We start from the raw sequence: 19,234 nt of genomic DNA on the forward strand, positions 1-19,234 counted from the left end.
AAGAAAGTCAACATAAAAACTGGAAGAATGATCTGGAATCTGGAATATCAATTTTGCTTAATTTTAAAATTTTTATATAGAAACAAATACATCATAGGATAGCCTACAAAATATTGAGAATACAACAGAAGATGTCAAAAACTGTGCTTATACGATAGGCCCAGAGTCTGCATGGCTCACAGTCCTCCGCCATTAAGAGATCCTCTGAGCCCTGGTGGGATAGCTCAGCTGGTTAGAGCATCATCTGGAAGAGGAGAGGTTACTGGTTCAATCCTGGTCAGGGCACATAGAGGAACAGATTGATGTTTCTGTCTGTCTCTCTCTCTCCCCTTCCTCTCTCTCTAAAATCAATAAAAATTTTTTTAAAAGACAGAGATCTTTTGATACAATAGTTTTAAAAGTCCTTTCAGGGTTGACGTGGAACACTGAGGTCACCGGTTCAAAACCCTGGGCTTGCCTGGTCAAGGCACATATGAGAGTTGATACTTCCTGCTCCTCCCCCCATTTTTTTCTCTCTCCTCTCTAAATAAATAAATAAATAAATAAATAAAAATCTTAAAAAAAGAAAACATCCTTTCTGTGAATTTTCAGGCTGAATTAAAATTTTGGTTCTGATTTGATCTTGTTTCCTAGTCTGTATTTACATCTACTTTTTTGTGTCCTTCAAAACTTTCACTGGCCTATGTTTATAAGATAGCATTAAAACTTCCCAATTGTAATAAAATAGACTTATATAAATGAGGCAAGTCCACTAGATCATAATAAACTATGTGTCTGGAAAAAAACATTTTCCTATTTTTAACTACAAAAGACCCGAAATAAAAATGGCAACTAAGAAGTAAAAGATTTCTTGAAATGCCATTTAAGTTGTATTGTATTCAAAATGCCTGTACTGAATACTAGATCTTTTTTTTTATGTTTTTTAAAAAACTTTTTCCCACTGATTTAAGAGAGGAAGGGGAGGAAGGGAAGAAAAGAGGTAGGAAGAAAGCAGAAGGGGGTGGGGGAGAGAGAAAGAAAACTCAACTCATTCCACTTAGTCATGCACTCATTGATTGCTTCTTGTTCGTGCCCTTACCAAGGATCAACCCTGTGACCTCCACATGCCAGATGACACTTTATCAACTGAGTCATCTGGCCATAGCCAATACTACATCTTCCCTTACCAAAATCTAAAAAGCATTCTACTATTCCCCCAAGGAAACAAGCTTCTTATAAAATACAAACTGATTTTTTTCCTAGTCCCTTCATTTTAGAAATACACACAGAAAAAAAATTACTTAAATGAAATCAATGCCAGACCAGCCAAAGTTAAATCATTTTGAATTGAAAGCACACTTACCTGCTATAAAGAGCACAGTTGCCCACTTGTGAACAATATTTACAGGTTTGCTGTTCCTCAATTATTTGTGGCAAAGGAGCAAGCTTTGTTTTCTCCTTTCCAGTAACAGATTTGCTAATACGGTGAAGCAAAGAGAATGCCATCTGGTTTCTTAGTTTTAATAATTCTATGGGGAAAAAAAAGGGTGAGTGTCTTTTAAGAATTAACTAAAGTTTATTATATCTGAAAGTAAAACTTTCAGATTTAAAAACAAAAAGAAAAGTAAAGGACAACATTCATATTTCCTACTACACTAGAATAACTATGCTAACATCTTGGTATAATTCCTCCAATTTTTATTCACTTGATAAATTCAACACTCATGGGCCCTGGCTGGTTGGTTCAGTGGCTAGAGCGTCAGCCCAGTGTATGGATGTCCTGAGTTCAATACCCAGTCAGGGCACACCTGATAAGTGACCATCCGCTTCTGCTTCTCTTTCCCTCCCTCTCTCTCTTCTCTCTCTCTTCTCTCAAAGCCAGTGGCTCTACTGGTTTGAGCGTTAGCCCCAAGTGAGACGACAGCTCCTCGCTGGTCAAAGTGTTGGCTTCAGGCACTGAGAATGGCTCAGCTGATTTGAGCATCAGCCTCAGATGGGCGTTACCAGGTGGATCCCGGTCAAAGTGCATGTAGGAGTCTATCTCCCCTCTTCTCACTTAAAATAAAAATCATATATCTCATAACTAGTACATATTGTGAATTTGGTGTTTTACTAGCTGAATTCTAAGGATTAAATACAGCAATCCAGAGTATAGGATAAGAAGTTTCAAGTTTTGTATGACAAAATTTTAAAAGGTTAATGTTTTCAACTATATTGTATATTGTTAAAATGATTTTTAATAATACCACAACTAGAAATTACAACCTGTACATAGGCCTAGCAAGTACACTGAGCAACTGTCAGTTATAAATACAGGCACAGCTTGCTTTTTGTTTTGCTTTTACTGCACTTCACAGATACTGTGTTTCTAACAAGTTGAAGGTAAGACCCTCTACCGGCAAAATATTATGACTCACATGTCTAACATTTTTACTAATATTTTAAATTAAGGTAAATATCATACATTGTTTTATTAGACATAATGCTATTAATGCACAGTTAACAGACTATAGGATCATGTAAACATAACCTTTATATGTACTAAGAAACCAAAGAATTTCTGTGGTTCGCTTTACTGCAATATTCGCCTTATGGCGATGGTCTGGAACCAAACCTGCAGTACCTCCACGGTATGCCTGTATGTATCGCCAACAGTTGAAGGAAAACAAATAAACAAAACCTGGAGAAGTAAACTTGAGAAGAAACAGCTCCACCTCTTTTATCAAGATGATTGGCAGGCACAGGGTACATCTGGCCTGACCTGAGGTACAGGAGCAGGCCGGCCTCTGGGTCAGCTCTCCTCTCCTGACTAAGCAGTGTGTACAGGACAAGCTGCGAAAACATAGCACATTTTGTCAAATAAACTTTACTTCCTGCTTTCTCACACATGCGCACTCAACACAAACTGTGATTTAAATATCAAAAGGTCAATTAGTCAATTAAACTATTTCCATTTTGAAAACAACATGAGCCAAATTAGTAAAGGTAACAATAAATTCAAATATTTAATTTCTTCAAAACATCATTTAGTGCATCTCAGTAGTACACAGACAAAAAAGAAATATTTCAAATTTTTCTTAGTAAATAAATAGGTTTCCAATAAATTGAAGAGAGAAATTAGCCAAACTGTTTTACATTTTGAAGCTAACAGTTTTTAAGCACTACTTTTTCTGTTTAAGTAAACTAAACACTGAAATACATATTATTATTATTATTATTATTTATTTATTTTTAGCGAGAGAAACAGAGACAGAGAGAGAGACATATAGAGACAGACAGACAGAAAGGGAAAGAGGTGAGAAGTATCAATTCTCCCTCGCAGCACCTTAGTTGTTTACTGATTGCTTTCGTATCATGTTTACTGATGTGCCTTCCAGCAACCATGGGGTCGTGTGCATGATCTCACACTCAAGCCAGCGACCCCGCATTCAAGCTGGTGAGCCCGCACTCAAGCCAGATCAGCCCGCACTCAAACTGAATGAGCCAGCACTCAAGCCGGCAACCTCAGGGTTTTGAACCTGTGTCCTTAGCATCCCAGGCCTATGCTTTATGTTCTGGTCAGGCATAAAATACATATTATTTATTTCATAATACTGTGACAACTAAACCAAACAAACTCTACAGTTTACTGTTTTTTCCAGAGCTGGGCCACCACGGACTACTTAAGTTGATGTGTTACTCCTCAGAGAAACTAAGACAAGGTACAAATAGCTCCATGAGAACACTTTAGCAGTAAGACCAAATCATTTAGTTGGTCATATTCAATATAACAACAAGTAATTTGTTTTCCATGCAATCTCCAATATTAAAATATTAAATGATTTATGAAGGCCCAGTATTTAAGTCATAAAATTCCAACATACCAAGACCAGTCATCATAATTAACACACCAAAAGACAATGTCCAATTATAATGATATTCTGGGTTTGCTTAGCTATATTTAAAATATGATTAATTTATAAAAGGCAAAAAGTACTATTTGCAGCATAAATATTAATTATATCTATATCTACAAACTTATCACTAAGTGTAAAAGACAAGTTTACAAAAAACAAAAATTAAATTTTTTTGATTTTTGTTCTTTTGCTTCAGCCACATATCATGCTGTTTGTGCAATTAGCAAGCATAACAAAATTATAAAAGAAATCCCAATATACAAATTTTGTAAAAAAAAAAACACAATCGCAGATACCTCAATGTTCAAGGACATTTATAAAAATACTTAGAGTAATCTCACATGTTTACAAAGTAAAATGTGAAACATTTAGTCTTAGGAAATAATCACAGAAAAGTTTCATATTTTAACTTGATATCCTAAGTTCATCTATAAACATAAGATTCTTTTGAAGGGCTGCTGCTTCAACATTTGAACCTATGAAGCATGTTTTGAGAGGGCTTCTTATAAGCACCATACTGTGTTCTCTGATACAGCATATATACCAAAAACTTTTTTTTTTTTTTTAGTGAGACAGACAGGAAGGAAGGGAGAAAAATGAGAAGCATCAATTCTTCCTTGGGGCACCTTAGTTGTTCACTGATTGTTTTCTCTTATGTGCTTTGACAGAGGGGGTTGAGGGGGCTCCAGCAGAGTGAGAAACCGCTTGAAGCCAGCAATGTTGGACTTCAAGCCAGAGACCTTTGGGCTCAAGTCAGTGGGGTCATGTCTATGATCCCATGCTCAAGCCAGCAACCCTGCGCTCAAGCTGGTGAGCTCAGGGATTCGAACCCAGGTCCTCTGCGTCCCAGTCCAACACTATCCACTGCGCCACCCACTGGTCAGGCCAAAAAACTCTTTTAAAAGTAAAGTGAACTCATAAATGACAGGGTAGCGCCTTTAGGCTGTGGACCAAAGGAGTCATCCAAAATTAAAAGCCCTTTCTTGTTAGGGTTTTTCCCTCAATGGGAACTGAGGCGAAAGGAAGAGGTACGAAGAACTCTGCTCCTGGAACTTATTAGAAGGGGAAAATGCCAGAAATGAAATGAATACGTGATGAAAGGAAGTTGGGCTGAAATTTTACAATATTATTATAAGTCAACTACATTACCAGTTAAGTTTTGGTGACCTGTCTTAGGGATCACAGCTCTTAGGGATCCATATTTTTCCTTTAGAAAATGTATTTTAAATAATGAATAACTGACTTAAGAGATTAACTTTTATAATACAACATTTATAAAATAAAGATCTTCCCTAACTGAAGTTAGTTTATAATGTAAGCTTTTTCTGTATTATCAAAGTAAAAAGTTCAAATTTTCTAAGAGCAGAAATCTGTCTTTCCCCATCCCCAATACCTATAAAATTCAATGAATTATTATAATTATTTTTAAATGTTTCCTTGGTTTTTGCACAATGAATATGCAATATAAACTCCAATATTTTTGACCAGGCTCTACTCAGTTTTTTTTTAAATACAAGAAATACTATTCTTTTTCATATTATTTTATCCTCAAAAGTTCTTCTTGCAACTTCTCTTCTTACAAAGATAAAAGTTCTAATTGAACAAAATTAAATATAGTAATGGTCTTTGCCTTGAAGGCAGGCACTACAAATTAGAGCAACAATTTTAAAAAGAATGGTTTTTTTGTGTGTGTGACATAGAGAGGGATAGGGACAGGCAGGAAGGTAGAGAATGAAGTATTAATTCTTCATTGTGGCTCCTTAGTTGTTCACTGATTGCTTTCTTATATCTACCTTGATGGGGGGGAGGGGGGCTGGCTATAGCAGAGCAAGTAACCCCTTGCTCAAGCCAGTGACCTTGGGCTTCAAGCCAGTGACTTTTAGGCTCAAGCCAGCAACCACGCAGTCATGTGTATGATCCCACGTTCAAGCCAGCGATCCCGAGCACAAGCTGGTGAGCCCTGGCTCACACCAGCAACCTTGAGGTAAACCTGGGTCATCTGCATGCCAGTCAGACACTCTATTGCACCACTGCCTGTTCAGGCAAAAAGAAAGCTCTTTAAATCTAGACCACTTTAGACACCAAAATGTTTTTTCATATTTCTCTTCCTTTTAGCATTCAAAAGTGATTTCATTCAAATTTGTCCTTAAAAAATTTTTTTTTGTAATGTTCAGTCTCATGTACACAGAACACATTTTTTCAAATCTTTGACCTCAAAAATAGCTTTTCTTCTATTTTGGCATTATCTTTCTTCCTATTTAATCTAGCCAAGTCTTTAGTTCATAATTTCAGTCATTTCTGCATTGTTAAAGTGAAAAATTCATGTCTTCTAATAGGGAAAGCCTATTTTCTCCCTTATCTCCAATATCTGTAAAACCTAATAATAGATAAAAAACAATGAAGTTACTTTTTCATTCCCAAATGCAAGAGCTTTCATGAGGCTTCTAGTGTTTAATACACAATTAAGAATGGCAAGAGCCTGACCTGTGATGGCGCAGTGGATAAAGCGTAGACCTGGAAATGCTGAGGTCGCCGGTTCGAAACCCTGGGCTTCCCTGGTCAAGGCACATATAGGAGTTGATGCTTCCAGCTCCTCCCCTCCTTCTCTCTCTCTGTCTCTCCTCTCCTCTCTCTCTCTCTCCCCCTCTCCTCTCTAAAATGAATAAATAAAAAATTAAAAAAAGAAAAAAGAAAAAAGTTAGAAGGATTAAAAAAAAAAAAAAAAAAAAAGAATGGCAAGAAAGCCTGACCAGGTGGTGGTGGGAGGTGGCACAGTGGATAGAGAGTAGGCCTGAGACGCTGAGGACCCAGGTTTGAATCCCCGAGTTCGCCAGCTTGAATGTGAGCTCACCAGCACAAGCACGAGATCACAGGCTTGAGCCCAAAGGTTGCTGGCTTGAAGCCCAAGGTTGCCAGCTTGAGCAAGCTGTCACTGGCTTGGTTGACACCCCCAGTCAAGGCACATATGAGAAAGCAATCAATGAACAACTATGGTACCCCAACTATGAGCTGGTGCTTCTCATTTCTCTCCCTTCCTGATGGCCCCCCTATCCTCTTTCTCTCTCTAAAAAAAAAAAGAAAGAATGGCAAGAATATTTTAATTATTTTTATTTATTTATTTTTAGATTTTATTTATTCATTTTAGAGAGAGGAGACAGACAGAGAGAGAGAGAGAGAGAAGGGAGGGGGGAACAGAAAGCATCAACTCCCATATGTGCCTTGACTAGGAAAGCCCAGGGTTTCGAACCGGCGACCTCAGTGTTCCAGGTCGATGCTTTTACCCACTGTGCCACCGCAGGTCAGGCAAGAATATTTTAATAAGAGAAAATCTCAACAGTATGGTGAAAGAACAACAGTATGATGTTTACCAGGCAGGAAGGCAGATGAGGGGAGGATGAAGATAGTAAAGGGGGTCAATGCCTGGTGCTGGAGGGAGACTGGACTTTGGGTGGTGAGCATACAATACAATGGACAGATGATGTGTTAGAGAACTATATACTTGAACCTTATATAATGTTATTAACCAATGTCACCCCAATAAATTTAATTAAAAAAGGGAAAGATGTCTCTTTAATCCCTCATTATACAATTATTTTGAACTTGAACCTCATTTTATATGAAATTTGCTGAATAAGTGAATTCCAAGGGCAAAGCAATTTTAAAAGTTTTGGGTTTTGTGTTTTGTTTTTTTACAGGAACAGAGAGAGTCAGAGAGAAGGACAGATAGGAACAGATAGACAGGAACGAAGAGAGATGAGAAGCATCAATCATCAGTTTTTCGTTGCGACACCTCAGTTGTTCATTGATTACTTTCTCATATGTGCTTTGACCATGGGGCTGCAGCAAACCGAGTAGCCCCTTGCTTGAGCCAGTGACCTTGGGTCCAAGCTGGTGAGCTTTTGCTCAAACCAGATAAGCTCGCGCTCAAGCTGGTAACCTCAGGGTCTTGAACCTGGGTCCTCAGCATCCCAGTCCAACATTCTATCCACTGTGCCATTGCCTGGTCAGGCTAAAGAAGTTTTTTTAAAGATTTTATTGATTTCACAGAGAGGAGAGAGGGGTTGGGGGAGCAAGAATTATAGTTGCTTCACTTTAGTTGTTCATTGCTTGCTTGTTGCATGTGCCTCGACCAGGCAAGCCCAGGGTTTTGAACCAGCAACCTCAGCATTCCAGGTCCATGCTCTATCCACTGAGCCACCACAGGCCAGGTGCAATTTTAACTTATATTACAAAATGTTAAGTTATTTGTTATTCCATTACTACATATTATACCATTAAAAAATATAGTGGCCCTGACCGGTTGGCTCGGCGGTAGAGCGTCGGCCTGGCGTGCGGGGGACCCGGGTTCGATTCCCGGCCAGGGCACAAAGGAGAAGCGCCCATTTGCTTCTCCACCCCCACCCCCTCCTTCCTCTCTGTCTCTCTCTTCCCCTCCCGCAGCCGGGGCTCCATTGGAGCAAAGATGGCCCAGGCGCTGGGGATGGCTCCTTGGCCTCTGCCCCAGGCGCTAGAGTGGCTCTGGTCGCGGCAGAGCGACGCCCCGGAGGGGCAGAGCATCGCTCCCTGGTGGGCGTGCCGGGTGGATCCCGGTCTGGCGCATGCGGGAGTCTGTCTGACTGTCTCTCTGCGTTTCCAGCTTCAGAAAAATACAAAAAAAAATTTTTTTTAATTTAATTTAATTTAAAAAATATATAGTAATATAACTTTCTTTTAGTTTTATCTTTGCTACTTAAAAGCATCTAGAACATACTACCGATTGCCAATTCGAAGATGGGCAGAAGGAATGGAAATAATTAGAAAACAAAATAGAACTTTATGTTAATTACTTTAAGTCATATAGTTAATATGAATTTCATATAATTTTGAAGGACAATAGAAGATTGTTAAGTTTACTAAAGAGAAAAAAAGAATGATTTTAAAATCTTGAATCTGCCTGGCCTGTTGTGACACAGGGTTTATCGACATGGAACGCTGAGGTCGCCCATTTGAAAACCTGGGCTTGCCCAGCCAAGGGAATGAATGACCGAAGTGAAGCAACTAGGAGTTGATATTTCTAGCGCCCCCATCCTCTCTCTGTAAAATCAATAAATAAAATCTTAGGCCCTGGCTGGTTGGCTCAGCGGTAGAGCGTTGGCCTGGCGTGCGGGGGACCCAGGTTCGATTCCCGGCCAGGGCATATAGGAGAAGCGCCCATTTGCTTCTCCACCCCCCCCCTCCTTCCTCTCTGTCTCTCTCTTCCCCTCCCGCAGCCAAGGCTCCATTGGAGCGGGGATGGCCCGGGCGCTGGGAATGGCTCCTTGGCCTCTGCCCCAGGCGCTAGAGTGGCTCTGGTCGCAGCAGAGCGACGCCCCGGAGGGGCAGAGCATCGCCCCCTGGTGGGCAGAGCGTTGTCCCTGGTGGGCGTGCCGGGTGGATCCCAGTCGGGCGCATACGGGAGTCTGTCTGACTGTCTCTCCCCGTTTCCAGCTTCAGAAAAATACAAAAAAAAAAAAAAAAAAATCTTAAAAAAACCCACAAAACACTTGAATTTAACATTATGGTAAGATGGTTCTACATTTCATTTCAGATAACAATCAATATATCCAAATTAATGATAGGGAATAAAAGAATGAACTTACACTGATGTTTCCTAAATAGTATCCTGTGTAGGTTAGGAAATATTGTGTTAAACATAGCTAAAACAAATCATACTGCTATAACACTTCTCAGAAAGTTTATTAGGCTATTGTGCATCATTATATCTACAAATATACTTGGTTTCCCCAACTTAAATGACCAACAAGTTCTTTTATTTTTGGAGCATCTGTTTAGATTGGTAGTTTGGCAACAGAAACTTGGCAACATTGGCTTACAAGTTCAGCTGCTGTGTTTCTTTGTTGGACAAAAGTTGCTGCTGTACCATGTATATATTTACAAAATAATTTGAGTACTCAGAATGTATCACAAATTGAAAAGTACGATTTGAAATTCAAACATTATCTGAATTGAACTAAAATATATAAAACAAACTACAGTTTTAAATCAATAAACATTCAATTTTCTTATTAAGATATATATATATACCTGACTACGGTGTTCAATAGAATTTGATTCTTTGCCTGTTTTAAGTTCCAATGGCATTATTTTATATTTCGTTTTACATCCTCGATGTATTTTCACACCAACTGTAACATCAATTTTTCCTTTTAATCCAAACCTAGGGGACCAAATGCTTTCTTCAATATCCAGTGATTTTACAACTTCAATTTTACATGTTGCATTATTGTTACGACCATCACTTGGCCTAAAACAAAACAAAACACAAAACACAATTAAAACACTTAGCTCATTTCTCATCTGCTTCCATTGACTTTCCTTTGCACACAGAAAATGTGGGGCTGGGAAAGTCTATATTCCTTTACAACAGTGATTCTCAAAGTGGCAGCATCAGCACCATCCAGAAACTTGTGATAAATACAAATTTTCAAGCACCACTCTAGACCTACTCACTCAGAAATGTTAATGGTAAGGCTCAGCACTTTGTTTAACAAACTCTCCTAAGCAATTCTGCTGCACACTAAAGTTTGAGAACCACTGTTCTATAGGCTCTAACTTGTGTAATTTATATTTTCTTAGTTTTTATCTGTCCCTTTCAGCTCCTTGCTATCACAATCTTCCTAACTTGGGCCTTTAACTTCCGCAGGCCTTGATTACTGCAAGTATAACTACTTGGACTGCTGAAGCCACCATACCAACCTGAATATTCTGATCTACAATTATTACACAGGTTAATATATAACTGTTTGCACGTGGTTGCACCCTAGGCAGCAAGGGATACATTCTTTCACGTAACACCACATTGACTTGGGTAAAAATTAGCTGCCTTTCCCCCTCATCTATGCTGTGTGAAATTTGATTGTCCAACACTTCATCTCTACAGCCCTGTGAAAATTCTGGGAGAGATGAAAATAACTTTTAAAGCCTTTTATACATTTCTTATCTAAGATTTACTCATTTTCAGAGTAGTAAGTTATTCTGCACAAGGAAAGTCAGATAAGAGCTAACTTTTGTAAACTATATCACACAGAAATCAAGATTTATAAAGTAGAATAATTCTGCCTGTTATAAAACACAACTTACTTGACATGGTTTTCATGTTGTTTGTTTATTTATTTTAGTGAGAGAGAGAGAGAGGAAGGGAAGGACAGACAGGGACAGACCGAAAGGAAGGGAGAGATGAGAAGTATCAATTCTTTATTGCAGCACCTTAGTTGTTCAATGATTGCTTTCTCATATGTGCCTTAACCGGGGGGCTCCAGCTGAGCCAGTGACCCTTTCCTCAAGCCAGTGACCTTGGGCTTCAAGCCAGTGACCTTTGGGCTCAAGCCAGAAACTACGGGGACATAATAATGATCCCACGCTCAAGCTGGCAACCCTATGCTCAACCCAAGCCCAGGCTCAAGCCAGGTGACTTCAGGGTTTGAACCTGTGTCCTCAGCATTCCAGGCCGATGTTCTATTTACTGCAGTACCACCTGGTCAAGCTTCATGTTGTTTAAATGAAGTTTTTTTTGTGTTGGTTTTTTTTTTTTTGACAGAGACAGAGAGAGAGTCAGAAAGAGGGACAGAGAGGGACAGATAGGGACAGACAGACAGGAAGGGAGAGAGATGAGAAGCATCAATTCTTCATTGTGGCACCTGAATTGTCCATTGATTGCTTTCTCAGATGTGCCTTGATTGTGGGGCTACAGCACAGCAAGTGACCCCTTGCTCAAGCAAGTGACCTTAGGCTCAAGCCAGCATTCTTGGGGTCATGTCTGTGATCTCATGCTCAAGCCAGTGACCCCGCGCTCAAGCCAGTGACCCTTGCTCAAGCCACAACCTCAGGGTTTCGAACCTGGGTCCTCTGTGTCCCAGTCCAATGCTCTATCCACTGTACCACCAACTGGTCAGGCAAATCAGAGTTATTTCTTAACAATAAAAGTATTTTCTAAGAAAAAGAATGCTACCTTCAGTAATTTTTTAAAAAACTATTTCAAGATGCTTCAAATACCATCTCTAGGCACATATTTCCACAATCTTTGAAAAAGACAGTAGAGGAATTCAGGGAAGTCACAACTTACATAAAAATTTTTAAGTATTAATGTTTTCTCCCACCAAATGTTATCTGATCATATTTTCAAAAATGCTTATGTGAAATAAAGCAAACCATATTACTTATAAAATATCACATGTATATTTGACAGAATAGAGGTAATAAAACTTTTAACATTGCAAATAAAATTAATTCCCCAAGAAATAATGTGTCTGACCAGGCAGTTGCACAATGGATAGAGCGTCAGCCTGGGATGCTGAGGACCCAGGTTCGGAAACCTAAGGTGGCCGGCTTAGCATGGGATCATAGACATGACCCCATGGTTGCTGGCTTGAATCCCAAAGCCACTGGCTTGAGCCCACAGTCGCAAGCGGTTACTGGCTCTGCTGGAACCCCCTCTTCCTCGCCATCAAGGTATGTATGAGAAGCAATCAATGAACTAAAGTGCCACAACAATGAGTTGATGCTTCTCATCTCTCTCCCTTCCTGTATGTGTCACCTTTATTAAAAAAAAAAAAAGTTATGAGATCAAAATCTTCTGTGCAAAAGCTCCAGTGGCTTCTCATCTAATCAGAGCCAAAGTCCAAACATGGCTTTAGGACCCAGGAGAGCTACTTCTGCGCTCTCTCCCACCTCACTCTGCTCCAGCTACACTGGCAGGCATGAGTCAGCCACAGGCATGTGCCTGACTGCTCTTCCTGGAGACTGCTACAAGTTACTTCATTTCCTTCAGACTTTGGCCCAATGTCACATTATAGACACCTTACAGGACCATAATACGGAAATTACTTACATGTCCCATGAGTCTTCATTCCTTTTCACCCTCCCCATTGTTTCGCACTGCCTTTACTACAGTCTGTCTCACGGCCCTTTACTTCTTCAGTTGCAGAGAAGCTCCATGAAGCCACTGGCTTTTTTTCCTGCTACTGTAATCCTGGCACCTAAAGCATTACTTGGCACATATTAGGCACTCAATAAATATTTAATGAATAATGAAAAACAAAAAAGTTATCTGTATATTAATATCAATGCTACTTGAAGGAAAAAAAGTAAAAAACCAACCAAATGCCAAAAAACACTAAATGGCAAAACATAGTACTATCTAGCACAAATCCATAATCAACATATGAGACAGTCCATATATGAAATTAGGATTCCCCCAAATATTTATTATTTTATTTAAAAATAACTACATATAAAATTAGAAGATTATATTATGCCTGACCAGGCGGTGGCACAGTGCATAAAGCGTCGGACTGGGATGCAGAGGAACAAGGTGCGAAACCCCAAGGTCGCCGGCTTGAGCACAGGGGTGCTGGCTTGAGCAAGGGATCATAAACATGACCGCATGGTCGCTGGTTTGAGCCCAAAGGTCGCTGGCTTGAAGCCCAAGGTCGCTGGCTTGAGCCCAAGGTCACTGGTTTGAGCCAGGGGTCACTCGCTCTGCTGCAGCATCCCCCACCCAGTCCCAGGTCAAGGCACATCTGAGAAAGCAAACAATGAACAACTAAGGAGACTAAGGAGCCACAATGAAGAATTGATGCTTCTCATCTCTCTCCCTTCCTGTCCCTATCTGTCCTTTACCATCTCTGTCACACACACAGAAATAAGAAAAGAAATAAAAGATTATATTATAATGCAAATAGAATTTTCTATTCATTAGATTATATTTTGTTCTGGAAAAATACTCAGGGCTGTAATTTATAAAGCAAACAAAAGAACTAGTTATAACTCAACCTTTAACAGACTTTAATTCAAAATACAGAACAGAGCTAATCTAAACATATAACACCATATAAACAAAAGGGGTTTCTTACAAAGAGAGCTGCATCTGCGGGTAGTCAGCTGAAGTATATTTATGCATGAAATCTGCAGCCCATTTAGAAAATGAAGGAAGATACTCTTCTACTTCCTGTTTTACTTCATCTTGTTTCAAATTTAAGCGGTACCTATAAAGTAAAAAATTAAATTTAAAGCTTGGATATGAAAATAGCTAAATAATAGAAAATACAAAAGATGGACTGCAATCGGAGTCAAGGATGAAACAGAAAGTAAAACGTGCCAAACCTTGTGCAGGGAGTCAGTCATTCATAAAACTTCAATGACAACTTATCGGTTTACATACACTATTTCCATTGTTACGAAATGCAAAGTAGGTATTATCACTTTTTAAGAATCTTTTTTTCCTCTAAAGACTTTGTTTATTAGTTATAGAGAGAGAAGAGACAGAGAGAAAGGGAGAATGGAGGAGCAGGAACCATCAACTCATAGTTGTTGCTTCTCATCTGTTGCCTTGACCAGGAAAGCCTGGGGGTTTGAACCAGTGATCTCTGCATTCCAGGTTGACGCTTTATCCACTGCTCCACCACAGGTCAGGCATACTTATAAAAATCTTTAAGTAACTTCTTTAGTCATCAAACTGGCAAATCTGAAATTTCAAATGAGATCTGACTCCCAAAACCATGCAATTTTCAGTATGTCACACTGTTGCTAAAGGTAAGGCAAAAGCCTGACAAGACGGTGGCGCAGTGGATTGAGCATCGGACTGGGACGTGGAAGACTCAGGTTTGAAACCCCGAAGTTGCCAGCTTGAGCACAGGCTCATCTGGTTTGCGCACAGGGACTACTCGGTCTGCTGTAGCCTCCCAGTCAAGGCACATATGAGAAAGCAATCAATGAACAACTAAGGTGTTGCAATGCGCAATGAAAAATTAATGACTGATGCTTCTCATCTCTCTCCGTTCCTGTCTGTCTGTCCCTGTCTATCCCTCTCTCTGACTCACTCTCTGTCTCTGTAAAAAATAAATAAATAAATAAAAATAAAAATAAAAAAAACCTTAAAAGTAGTTTTAGGGAATTATTTTTTTTCTCCAATTTTTTACTTATTTATTATTTTAGAGAGACAGGTAGAAGGGGGGAGAGAGAGAGAGGGAAAGAAACATTGATTTGTTGCTCCACTTAGTTATATTGTCACTGGTTAACTCTCGTATGTGCTCTGACCCTGGATTGAACCCACAACCCTAGCATCTGGGGGACACTCCAATCATTTGAGCTACTAGGCCAGGGCCTTTCGTGCAATTCTGGAAACTCTTCACAGAACTGCAATGAGGCACTGCAACTTTGGAATCTGCTTTCTAGTATGACACTAATTTATACTGAATAGAATAGAATAGTTTAATGGCCAAATACCTTAGAGACTGTAGAAGTGACATAATAAAACTGTAGCTGTAGTTCTCTCATAGCTACTTACATTTCCTTCAGATGCCTTATCTCTTGAACAGTTTGAAAAGCAAGTTCCTTTAGCTTTTCTGAGACAAAGCTATCATTTATTGCTTTCTGAAATACTTCATGAAGAACCGTGCCAATCAGCATTTGGCGTGTGGCTGGATCAGAGCTCTATCAAAAAAAAAATACAAAAATTTTATTTCACCATATATCAACATACGTAAATATATACTTATTACCTAACCTATTAAACCACCATAGCCAAAGCGCTGGTAAGACAAATGCCAAAACATCAACCAATCTTTTTTTCTGGTGGGTACAATGATAAATAAATTCTTCTATTCTGAATGACATAAATTATTTTACAAGTATGAGGTTTTCTAAATCATTATATTTCCATTTTTAAAATATTAACCAATAACTGAGGTTGCCAGTTCAAAACCCTGGGCTTGCCTGGTCAAGGCACAAATAAGACTCAACCAATGAACAGTTACAGTAAAGCAACTAAGAGCTGATACTTCTTGTTCTAAAATCACTAAATAAAATCTTTAGAAGAAAAAAAAAAAGCCCTGGCCGGTAGCTTGGTTGGCTAGAGCACTGTCCCAAAGGGCAGAGGTTACTGGTTCAATCCCTGGTCAGGGCACATATAGGAACAGCTAGATGTTCCTGTCACTATTGTTCCCTTCCCCTCTTGCCGAAATCAATAAATTTAAAAATTAGCCTGACCAGGCAGTGGTGCAGTAGATAGAGCAACAGACTGGGATGCAGAGGACCCAGGTTCAAAACCCCAAGGTCGCTAGCTTGAGTGAGGACTCCTCTGGTTTGAGCAAGGCTCACCAGCTTGAGCCCAAGGTCGCTGGCTTGAACAAGGGGTCACTCAGTCTGCTGTGCCCCCTGGTCAAGGCACATATGAGAAAGCAATCAGTGAACAACTAAGGTGCTGCAACGAAGAAATGATGTTTCTCATCTCTCTCCCTTTTTGTCTGTCTGTCCCTATCTGTCCCTCTCTCTGTCACAAAAAAAAAAAAAAAAAAAAAAGAAGAAGAAGAAGAACCCCGGTCATGGCACATAGAATAGGTAATCAATGGCACAACTAAGTGAAACGAGTTGATGCTTTTCTCTCTCTCTCTCCCTTCTTCTCTCCCAAACATTAAAAGATAAAGGTTTTAATAAGTTAATATTTAGGTCTGCTTTATAATACGTGGTGAAAAGAGAAGTTGATATTCTCCCACAACTGAAGAAAAAAATGAATAAACTAAACAATAAATAAGTAACAATTAACACTGTTAGAAAATCCATGCAGGTATTTTCCTTTTTCTCTTTCTGCTCTGCTGTACTTTTAGTTTTCTACATCTACATACAGATTAACTATATAATTAAAGCAATACTTGAGAAGAAAAAAACTTTTATTTAAAAAAAAATTTTTAATGTTTATTTTATTGATTTTAGAGAGAGAGGAAAGGAGAGAGACAGACAGAGATGATAGGAACATTGATCTTCTCTTGTACATGCCCTGACCAGGGATCGAACTGACAACTTCTGTGCTTCAGCACGATGCTCTAGCCAACCGAGCTATCCAGTCAGGGCGAAGGAAAAAAGTTTTAACAAATAAAAACCAAGGCTTTTGGCCCTGTCCAGGTAGCTCAGTTGGTTAGAATATCATCCCAATGTGCCAAGGTTACAAGTTCAACCCCTGGGCAGCGCATATGCAAGAATCAACCAATGAATTCATAAATAAGTGGAACAACAAGTTGATGTTTCTCTCTCTCTCTCTCTCTCTCTCTCAAATCAATAAAAGAAAAAGGTCTTCAACAAATAAATGGCATTGGCTGACCAGGAGGTGGCGCAGTGGATAGAGTATCGGACTGGAATGCTAAGGATCCAGGTTTGAAACCCTGAGGTTGCCAGCTTGAGCGCTGGCTCATCTGGTTTGAACAACGCTCACCAGCTTGAGCTCAAGATCTCTGGCTTGAGCGTGGGATCACAGACATGACCCTATGGACGCTGGCCTGAAACCCAAGGTCGCTGGCTTGAGCAAGGGGTCACTCGCTCTGCTGTAGCCACCTCCCATCTCCCCCAACCCCATCAAGGCACATAGAAGAAAGCAATCACCAAACAACTAGAACTAAGGAGCTGCAACAAAAAATTGATGCTTCTCATCTCTCTCCCTTCCTGTCTGTCTGTCCCTCTCTCAGACTCTATCTCAGTCAAAACAAATAAATAAATGGCACTTAAACAAAGGAGGTGAATGGAAGACAGAACTAATATAGATCAAAAGAAACTTAACAGACCTATCAATAAACATAACAGACCTAGCAGAATAGGTTGGTTGATTAGAGCACCTTTCCCATACACAAAGTTCAAGGTTCTATCCACGGTTAGGGCACACACAGGAATGGATCAATGTTTCTGTCTTTCTCTCTCGCTCTCTCTCTCCTTCTTCTCTATCTAAAATCAATCAATAAATTTTTTTTAAAGATTTTATTTATTCATTATAGAGAGGGGGGAGAGAGAGAGAGAGAGAGAGAGAGAAGGGGGGAGGAGCAGGAAGCATCAACTCCCATATGTGCCTTCACTAGGCAAGCCCAGGGTTTTGATCCGGCAACCTCAGCGTTTCCAGGTTGACGCTTTATCCACTGCGCCACCACAGGTCAGGCAATAAATAAATTTTTTAAATAAAATAGATAATAAAAAGAACTTGTTTGGATATCAATTCTAACAATCAACTGAATAAAGACATTTTTTTTTTTTATTCATTTTAGAGAGGAGAGAGTGAGAGAGAGACACAGGGGAAGAGCTGGAAGCATCAACTCCCATATGTGCCTTGACCAGGCAAGCCCAGGGTTTTGAACCGGCGACCTCAGCATTTCCAGGTCGACGCTTTATCCACTGTGCCACCACAGGTCAAGACATTTTTGATATAAGACATGAGAGATAAACTGAGCATTAAATTAATTTCAGAAATTAGTTTTTTGTATTTGGTAAAAATATTCTATTTATATATTTTTTTCAATATCAGCTTTCATTTACTTGCAAAATAGGTGCTTGGGAAAGCAGAATGGATACATGGGGGTTTACTACAATCATCTCCATGTATATTTGAAATTTCCCATAACTTTAAAAAAAATTATTTTATTGATTTTAGTGAGAATAAAGGATAGAGAGAGAGGGAGAGAGAGGGAGAGAGAGAAAGAGAGAGATAGGAACATAGATATGTTCTTGAATGTTCCCTGACCAGGGATTGAACCAGGAACTTCGGTGTTTTCAGACGACGCTCTAACCAACCAAGCTATGCAGCCAGGCTATAATACCTTTATTTATTTATTTATTTGACAAAGACAGAGAAAGAGACAAAGAAAGGGACATACAGACAGGAAGAGAGAGATGAGAAGCATCAATTCTTCATTGCGGCACTTTAGTTGTTCACTTATTGGATTGCTTTCTCATATGTGCCTTGAGGGGGAGGGGGTTATAGCACAGCGAATGACCCCTTGCTCAAGCCAGCAAAACTAGGCTTCTAGCCAGGGACCTTTGGGCTCAAGCCAGTGACCATGGGATCATGCCTAAAATCCCAAGCGCAAATCAGCGACCCCACACTCAAGCCAAGTGAGCCCAGGCTCAAGCTAGCAACCTCAGGGTTTATAACCTGGGTCCTCTGCGTCCCACTCCGATGCTCTATCTACTGCACCACCGCCTGGTCCGGCCATAATAACTTTTTTTTTTAAAATAGTTTTTTTTTACAGAGTCAGAGAGAGGGACAGACAGGGACAGACAGACAGGAACGGAGAGATGAGAAGCATCAATCACTAGTTTACAGACAGGAACGGAGAGATGAGAAACATCAATCACTAGTTTTTCATTGCGCATTGCAACACCTTAGTTGTTCATTGATTGCTTTCTCATATGTGCCTTGACCGCAGGCCTTCAGCAGACTGAATAAACCCCTTGCTTGCGCCAGCAACCTTGGACTCAAGCTGGTGAGCCTTGTTCAAACCAGATGAGCCTGCGCTCAAGCTGGCAACCTCGGGGTCTCAAACCTGGGTCCTTCTGCATCCCAGTCC

The 19,234-nt window shown here is 39.8% G+C and overlaps 1 protein-coding gene across 2 annotated transcripts in view; it reads right to left on the minus strand.

The window, feature by feature from the left end:
* Positions 1–19,234, minus strand: part of DNA2 (DNA replication helicase/nuclease 2) — a 53,718-nt gene that overhangs the window by 28,981 nt on the left and 5,503 nt on the right. For both annotated transcript variants that reach the window (XM_066242606.1, XM_066242605.1), the window contains exons 4-8: positions 15,199–15,344; positions 13,766–13,897; positions 9,939–10,158; positions 2,694–2,811; positions 1,343–1,508 (exon numbers count right to left, since the gene is read on the minus strand). In XM_066242606.1, the coding sequence (XP_066098703.1) occupies positions 1,343–1,508; positions 2,694–2,811; positions 9,939–10,158; positions 13,766–13,897; positions 15,199–15,344 (782 nt within the window). The remainder of the gene's footprint in view (positions 1–1,342; positions 1,509–2,693; positions 2,812–9,938; positions 10,159–13,765; positions 13,898–15,198; positions 15,345–19,234) is intronic.

Source organism: Saccopteryx bilineata, chromosome 9, assembly GCF_036850765.1.
Source record: "Saccopteryx bilineata isolate mSacBil1 chromosome 9, mSacBil1_pri_phased_curated, whole genome shotgun sequence".
Taxonomy (NCBI): Eukaryota; Metazoa; Chordata; class Mammalia; order Chiroptera; family Emballonuridae; genus Saccopteryx; species Saccopteryx bilineata.